This window comes from Gambusia affinis, linkage group LG22 (genome assembly GCF_019740435.1).
Source record: "Gambusia affinis linkage group LG22, SWU_Gaff_1.0, whole genome shotgun sequence".
NCBI classification, from domain to species: Eukaryota; Metazoa; Chordata; class Actinopteri; order Cyprinodontiformes; family Poeciliidae; genus Gambusia; species Gambusia affinis.
The window spans coordinates 14,709,961-14,719,116 of NC_057889.1; the positions used below are offsets into that span (position 1 = coordinate 14,709,961).

Consider the following 9,156-nt stretch of genomic DNA (forward strand, 5'->3'; position numbering starts at 1 on the left):
AGGACAGTCTAACAAAAGTTTTGTTAAAACTGAAAGATTTCATCTAACCAGATTGGAACAGCTCCAAAAACAGGATCTAAACTGGAATAACAAAATGACCTGCTACCTTAACTGCTTTAAATAAAAAGTAGTAGCATAAAACAAGAAAAATTAACATTACACTTTGTTGCCAAAATTAGTTTTTTCCCTTAAAGACAATAAAACGAACACTGACTGCACTTTTATTTGATTGAAGTCACATTTGTGGCAAATCATCTTTTTCGTACCCTTAATTTTCCAATTTTTTAAAAATCATCCACTTCACATCAGATGTCAGAAAACACAAAGTTACTACTGAATTACCGTCAACAGTGTTCGGAATAGGGTCGATTAAAGACTTTACTTCCGGGTTGATCTTCCCTCTATCCAGAGCTTCTACAGGTCTGGGGTCAGGAAGACAACCGTTGACATCTTTGCAGACCCCACAGATTCTGGACACAAACTGTTTAGACTATTATCTTCAGGTCGGCACTATAGGGCAATATTTTCAATAATCATATGTCATTTCTTCCCCAGGGTGACTCTCTGATAAAGATTGCATATTTACACTATTTCAACCTTGTCTTCCTCTTCTGCATACATATTTACAATAAAAAACATTTACTTTAATTTCCCTTCCTCTTTAATTATTTTTAAAATGTCTCCCTTGTGAGTCAAAGTCCTTGTTGGCGTGCACAGATTTGGCAAATAAACCCGATTCTCAATCTGGTTTCCTTCATTTTCTCTTTTCCAGACCACCAAGGCGGTGAACAAAGGAGACTTCCCACTGGCCAACATCGCCTCCCGGAGGGCTTTGTTCCTCGCTGCCCTAGCCATCACTATAGGCACCGGTGTTTATGTAGGAGTGGTGGTAGCTCTCATTGCCTACCTCTCTAAACCAGGACACATATAGCAGAAGCACCCTGTTTTCCATCACCTCCTGGGAGCCTGGGAAAAGAACAAACCCCCTCTGGGGAGACAGAATTGCACCTGCAGACTTTGAGGAAACTTTTACGTGGATGTACAGTTTTTTTTCTGTCTTTCTTTTCCATCCACCTTTCTCTCTTTTCTGCTTTCTCCTGCAAAAGACGCTCTGGTGTCCAGGACTAGAGACGGGTCAAGCTTCAGGGGAATGATGGCGGCACAGGGGAGAAAAGAGAACTTTGACTTACTTGGCTGTTCTTAACTCCATGGATGTGATGACAAAGTTTCTGTGAGCTCTGTTTGCGTTCGGTTGACTTGATCCTTGTTGGCTTTGATTGGATTTTATCTTCCCAGGTTCCTAAACTGAGCTCCAAAGGAGAAAATAGGGAATATCGTTCAGAAATCAAGTAACTCACTACCATCGTTAAAGACGGTTAAGAAATAATATGCTCATTTAAACCAACTCTGTATTTATTACAGCTAATGTTATATCTCAAACGTCTTTGGGCAGACTTGTCTTGCAGGTATGCCAGCTATGAAAGCACCTTGGTCTTTGACTCTTCAGCTTAAACTATTGGTATTTGTACTGGACTGACTTCCTCACAAACTAGGAATAAGATTAAGTATAAATGCATAATGTCCAGATAGTGTTGAGAAAGATCCTTTAATTTTTTTTTTCTCCTTTTGTCATGTCCCAACACAAACTTCATTGTAATTTGTTGTTATTTTATGTGTAGACCAACACAAAGAAGTGTATTTTATATCTGCTGAGCTGTTTTATGCAACAACCTTTTGAATTTAGGACTGACTGTATGGTTGGGGTCATTGTACTGCTGAAGATGGACATCTGCCCCAGTCTCAAGAGTTTTGGTGTATTTAGCTTTTCCCCAGAGTACGATGCTACCACCACTTTTCAAGGTGGGGATGGCATGTCCAGAGTGTTTTGCAATGCTAGTTTTCTGCCAACATGATTAAATATGCTCTCTTCAGGTCAGAGGACCTTCTAATACACGTGTGCTGTAATCCCACGTAGCTTTTGGCAAACTGCTAATGGGAAAATACATTACTTTTTAGCAATGGTTTTCTTCTTGTTTCTTTTACAAAATGAATGGATTTCTAAAGTGGAGTGCACAATTAATAGTTGTCTTCCTAACAGAAACCAACACCTGGCTTATTGACCTCTGTAGCTTCTGCATAGGGCTCTTGGAGGACAGCAATGGCTGTTTAGTTGTGCTATTCTCTACATTTTTGGATGAGTTAAAAAAATACCATGTCCAATGTTGAAAACTTGGGACTTTGGCTGAAAAGCTTCCCTACTTTTGTTTCTAGATGCTGCTAATTTTCTAGAGTTCACAGAGCAGTTGTAGGCAAAAGGCTGTACTAGTTTATATTTATGTATATCACAGGAATTGGTACTGATTGCAAAGATACTAGACCATTTACAGAATTTTATTTGTAAGAAAAAAAACATTCATCGTTTCCTTTTTACTTTATTTTTGTGTGCTAATTAACGTTGGTCATACAAAATCCCTATAAAATACAATGATGTTTGTGTTTTGTGAAATGACAAAATGTAAAAAAGCTAGATGGTTACTCCTTCAAGAGACTGTACAATAGAAGATGTTGATAGAGGTTTTCGTCTCTTTAAAGTGTTAAATTGACACAAAAATACATATCGGTGCCTCAGTCCTGTATGTTTCCTCAGAGGAAGTGTCCAAACACCACATCCACACCTGATGGAAGACCAAATATTTGTGTCTCCTGTGGTTATGAAGGAGTCCTCACTAATCTCACTTTAAAGAATGTAAGAAGCACAGATTTGAGTTATTCACATGGTCTGAGATTTACTCTCAATAGTCTCTAGGGACCAAAATAAAATATTTAAAACAAACCCTTACCAATGCACAGCTGACAGGAAGGTTATAAATCATGTAGATAATATCATTTAAAAGAATGCCTTACATATTTTTCATGAATAAATGGAAAAATGCCATCTGACAGCGTTGAATTTTGCTCTAATCTGTTATTCTGTGCATGAGTCCTGCTATACCGGCAGTATACTGCAGTGCATGATTGGTTGGACAGTATAACTTGTTTTTCTATGTCAGATAAAAGTTTAGACTGCTGTAAAACAGACCACACTTGCACAATTCTTGAATCTAAATTCCACTCTTCAGCTAGTAACAAAAAAAAAAAAAAAACAATTTGAAAACATAGTTTTAGGCCACTAATGAGTGAGATCCGATTGAGGCTTCATCATTTTTTCTGTCATTCTTTCAATAACTCTCATGGATACTCAAAAAAATAATAATCTGGAAACACAAAGAAATTTTAGCTGACTTGAATTGTTATTCTCTGGCATTTCAACTGACTCTTGTGCATTGAAGCTTAGAAACCAGGCATACTGTTTGAGCGGTGAAGTCTCAGGAAGTTAGATGTTACATTTTCTGCACAGGTACTGCATTCTTTGCTCCAGACAATTAGGCTATAAAACAAGCTTTGCGGTGTATTCCCCAGAGAACAACCCTGAAATAACACAGCCACATTAATTTCACTAATAAGCTACTTTTGGTTTTGCTTGTTGTGACAAAAACCTTTGCAAAGGTAAAGAGTCGTTTTCTTTAAATGAAAGCCAGCTTTGAGTTGCCTTTTTAAGAAACACGGATACAGATTTACAGCGCAATGCAGACTGATTGTAACATTTTATTTGTCAAAGCTTGTCTGAGTTTTGCTGATCTGAATAGGCTGGCTTCGTCAGCTCTTAAAGCCACCAACCCAATTGGACCACAGGTCACCACAAAAACTCTGGATCTACAAGTTTCAGTGAACACATGCGTCATCCTCATCAGCGAAGTCACTGCTAAGGACATTTTCCTCCTTTCTGTCAAAGCTGTTTTGTTTTCTTACCTGATACTGTACAGTATGTCAAAACGGTATGTGAACTTTTATGCTGCTGCTTTTATTTATTTCCTTTCTAGCGATGACCTGAGTCCAAGCAACAAAACCATCGTTCTCAGTGCAGTTCTTCCTGCCGGGGTTGATAGTTGTCTGTTTGTATTGTGTTTATATGTCACATTTATGTTTTTGAGTTCTTTCTTTCTATTTTTGTGTGACTGCATCGTGTAAATAGTGTCAAAAAGATGCAAAAGCATTCTCAAATGTATTGAAAAATAAACCTGAACAGAAGGGCGTCTTCTTAAAAGCACAAATGTTTTTATTTATTTATTTATATTCTTTTTTTTTTTTTTTTTTTTTTTTTTTTTTGCTTGTTTTGTTCTTTGGGAGTTGAATAACTTGAAGATACATAATTATCTGAAACTATCCACACAGCCTGAGAGAATTGAGTTCATAAAGCAAAAAAAAAGAGCCAGACTGAGTCACAAAGTGTAGGCTGTTTTGCTAGGAAGAGACAGAAACTTGGATCTGAACCAATCTCTTTGATTTATGCAAGAAGTAAAGCTCCCTTTGTGTTCTTGGTGTTGCTGATTTGTAAACATAATACCAGCATCATATCTAGGATACAAGCAGCGTTTATTTTATTTATAGCAAACATGTTTGATCATTTTATACATTTATTTACATTTATTTGCATTTCTGGTAAAAACATTATTAAAGGGTTAATGTAGAGGAGCGACATTGTGATAACATCCTGAGGGCGGAGTTTCAGAAAGAGCAGGAGATTTTAAAGAGACCAATTTAAAAGCTTTAAATTACAAAATCAAATTAATTTTAAGTCATATTTGACATAAGAGCAGCAGTTCTATAACTACTGAAGGTAGCATCATGGCTAGATTGAGCTGCAAGATGTCGCCATGTTTCTGGAAAAAAAAAAAAAAAAACATAATACTGCCCCTTTAATTATTTTCCTAAAGAATCATCTTTCTTCAGAAGATTACTCAGTTGTTTGTGCTTGAATGGACTTTGTAGAATCTGAATGTACTTTGGATAAAAGCTCCTTCTCGTGAGCAGTCTGAATACTTCTTATTGTTAGTCCTCCACCACTGGCTCGCACCTAATTACACTCAGCTTGGTACAGTTTGAAGGGGCCTTCTCAGAAAATCAATGAACATTGCTCTGCTCTTAGACACATTTATTAGGAGGACGGACTCCACTTAACTCCACTTAACGAATGCATTTATGGCTGGGCCATGATCTTGCTCCACGCCCTGCAGATTCTTTAGCGCATTAAGGGGCAGGCAAGACGGTTCTTTGATGAATATGTGAAAAAATAATAAAAAGCTTGAAGCACAAAGCCTTGAGAGGACATAATGGAAAATGGGATCCTCTGGGACAGGTTAATGATCAGCCACCTTGCAGTTTAATGTCCTTTCAGATAGAATCACTGATTTGCAGCTATGAATTGCAAATGACTAGGCATCTGATGCAGGAAATAAACCCGTGAAGACTTAATTATTCGTTGTGGGTCATGCTGTGTCACAGTACGTGCACACTGCAAGAAACCTGAGTTTGGTTCCAGCTGTGGAGAAGATTTCATCGCAAGTCAGGAAAACGTCTCTGGTTGCTGTCACTAAACAAGCTGCAGAAGAACAGAGATGCTTTCGAAGTCACCGGGAGTGAGCAATACTCATAAACAAACAAAATAAGAGGGTGGGTTTTTTTGTCTGTTTTTACCAGCATAAACAAGCAATGCTCAACAGCAGACACAAGTGGGCTGAATTAATAAGCACATAAGGATCAAAGGAAACTGGATATGTTTTACAGAGTTCAGGAAGCTTAGCTGAAAAAAAATAAATTAATAAAGACGATGTGTTTCTAAAATAATGTGATCTTGTGTGTTCAATATGTGCATTTTGATGGACTATTTCATTTACATCTTTATGCTCGCACATACCATGAAAATTATTGCAAAAAATGATTAAACACAGACGGGATATTCTTGATTAAATCACAAAAACAGCCTCTTTGATCCAGATGTTGCTTGTTTTTCTCCTCTCTAAATCACTCAGGTGTCATGATACCAAGAAACTAAATTCATACATGTTAATATTAAAGAGCCACTGCCTATATACTAAAAAATAACTTGCTAAAAAAATTAAATAATGTTAGATTAGCTTGCCTCTTACGTTCTGACAAGTTTTTTGTTTTTTTCCTCAGGCATTGTATTCCACCCAAGGACGGAGCAGCACCCAGAAGCCCTATTTTACATGTTGTCACCCACCCACATGACAGCATGTGGGAAATCATCACAACACAGCTCAAATAAATATTTCTGTAAACCGTTTTGTTCATAAACAGATTAGGAAACAAAAAGACATGCAGAGCAGCTTCCAAAACAAGGCATTTGTGTTTTGATTGCAACGTGTGTGTGTGTGTGTGTGTGTGTGCGTGTGTGCGTGTGTGTGTGTGTGTGTGTGTGCAAAATGTCCCTCAGCAAATTTCTATTGGAAGCTGACTCCTTTTTTTAGCTCTTACCATATAAAATCTAAATTATATTCAAATTCCCTCAAAGGACTTCTGAGGTTCGTTTTGGGAATATAAACTGTGCTTCTCAAAACTGACAAGCGAGAAACTTTCTACTCGTCACATCATCGAATCCCTACAGCTGTAAAAACTAAAAATTCAAATCCCCATATTGGGCCTAAACATCACTTTAAGCTGATAGCACAGTGAGCAGCAGGTGTTGGTTCTGTGTATTGTGTGGTGAATATGAAGTGGAATATCATTTCACCATGTTCTCAGATGAGGGGGAGATTCTTTTTCCACAGGGTTGAGTGAACCTTTCTGATAACTGGCATCCACTGAATCACATACAGCTCTGTCAGCTTTTGACCAAAACACAGCCATGAACTTAGAACTGGAGAGAAACTTACAGTGCTTGAATGGAGAAAACAGAACGTAGAGCACGAGCAGAGCAGCAAGGAGCAATGAAAATCTGAGAGCCTATTTATTAGGTTGAAAGTAGAGAATGACATTGAATGCTGGTGAGTCAATCATGGGATTAAGAACAGCTCTGGAAACAGGCAAACTGAGGGAAGGTGAATGAATTACACAAAGGAAGTTGAACTAGCCCTCCTGTTATGTTTGTTTCTGAGGTACAGCAATCGTGTCAGTGTTTAATTATGTATGCAATAGTGTCAGAAACCAAAAAATTCCTCCAAAACATTTATGGATCTGATTATTATCTCCTATACTAAGCATTTCAATCAATATTTGTGCAATAATGTTTTATTATTTCTCACAAAAAGAAAAAAAGGATCAATAACAACAACCTGCTCACTTACTCATTTGGACATAAAAAATGGAATTTAACTTTTTTTATGTATGTATATTCCCGTCAAAAGTTGTCTGAACACCTGCTTTCTCGCAGTTTCCTAGTGAAGTAAAGAGAATAGTGAGAAGGTGAGCTTGTGTGCGTAGGTGTGCGCATGTAGGGGTGTGGTGGCGTGTATTTGTGTGTATGTGGTGAAATATGATTCAAAGGTGCAAGGAAACATTCAGAACTGGACTTTTTTTTTTTTTTTATCTTTTTTTGCACTTCAACTTGACTGCCGGTTCAAATTGACCCGGACAGTATCCATGTAAAAAGTAGACGCAGGGGGAGTTGCAAACGTGTAAAAAGAATACATTTTCAATTTATATGTACAGTGCACCTGTTAAGACAAATAGAAAAAGTTTCTTGCAAAAAAAAATTTTAACTTTAAAACTGGTCAATTTGTCCTACAATGTAACAGGAGGGCGAGATACAACAAAACTATAAAAAATGACTAAAATTGATAAAAGATAATTAAATCAAGAGGCATTAAGAGCAAACTAAAAAGGAAACACAAAGGAATCCACAATTTTAACACGTTTCTGCCACTAATGAACACAAAAAAACTGCTAGCAGTGCTAGCAAAATTATGGATTTTCCCCATTTTGAATAATGAAATTTTGAAAGCCAGAGACAGATTTACAGTTGCTGTACAGTAGCCCACAGTGTGCGACATATTTAATATGATATAGACCGGCGGTTTTCAAAGTGTGAGGCGCGCTTCCCCTGGGGGGCGCCAGAGTACTTTAGGGGAGGCGCGGTGCGAGGGAAAAAATAAACCGGAAAAGCTATCTGCTTGCTGTCTACTGATGTGAGAGAAACGTCTTTTACGCACACGATCAACTCTGTGAATTTAGGAAAAAGTTGGTACTGTGGGGTGCGCATGTGGAGCGGGGATCAGTGGAAATGTTTCCCACCTTAGAGGATGTTTTGGCCAGTGATGTCAGTAACGTTACTGACGTCGGACCACTTTTTTCCGTAACGAGTAATCTAACGCGTTGCTATTTCAAATCCAGTAGTTAGACTACAGTTACTTATCAAAATCATTTTTTGCGTTACTGCGTTACTATCTTCTTTTGTTATTTAATCGTATTTCCTCTACGCGTCTTGTCGAGTGACCGACGACGTCTCTGTGCGACAGAAATGTAAAGAATGGAGGGAGATGCGCATTTTGTTGGTGGAAAAACTGGAACTAGTTTGAGTTTCTGTCGACAAGTCCGATTATTATAAGCGGCTTTGGGCTTTTTTGTTTTTTTAAAGTCGCTTGAAAATTTTACGAGTTGCTGGTTGCGCCTTTTTGGGCTTGTTTTTGAACGTGAAGTGACTCATTTAGGGTTGGAAATAAGCAGAGACTCAATAAATCCCAGAATTTGTCCGTCATTAAGGTAGTTTTACTCAGTCTCTCCTTGTTCATCGTTTTCCGGATGATCCGTCCCGCTGTATCTTTGTTAATGTCAAGTTAATTTATTACCTCTGAAAGACGTCGTGCTTCGCGTTGCGCTCCAGAAAACTGCAAACATTGAGACCAATATGAACAGCGCAATAAACGTGAAAACAGCCACGAATGAACGTGTCCGGAGTTGGCAATAGTTATAATGGCAAGTTAGCACCTGTTGGAAGAAAAACTCTAAATTAGCTTAATTTTGGAAAAAGCTTGGCTCTCTTTTCTTCCTTCCCGGGTCCCTGAGCGGATGACTTCACGGCCGGAAGAAAACAACGAGGCGTGCTGACGTCACAGTGTTACAGAGTTTAATCCAATGGGAAAACACCATATGAATTAACAAGGAAACTGCAGATTACAGAGAAGTACATTCTTTACCTGAGTCAGAGAATTAAAAGAAGAGAACAAAGACAGAAAGAAGGACAAAGACGCGTCTTTGGAGAAGGCGGATGCAAAAAGCAGAATCAAGCAGCCATCTGACTTCGTATTCTTGATCATTCAC

At 38.0% G+C, this 9,156-nt stretch overlaps 1 protein-coding gene across 1 annotated transcript in view; it reads left to right on the forward strand.

The window, feature by feature from the left end:
- Positions 1 to 3,254, forward strand: part of syndig1l (synapse differentiation inducing 1-like) — a 32,775-nt gene extending 29,521 nt beyond the window's left edge. Inside the window, exon 4 of the mRNA XM_044106894.1 lies at positions 773 to 3,254. Coding sequence (XP_043962829.1) covers positions 773 to 931 — 159 coding nt within the window. The 3' untranslated portion in view covers positions 932 to 3,254. The remainder of the gene's footprint in view (positions 1 to 772) is intronic.
- Positions 3,255 to 9,156: the final 5,902 nt, after the last annotated feature.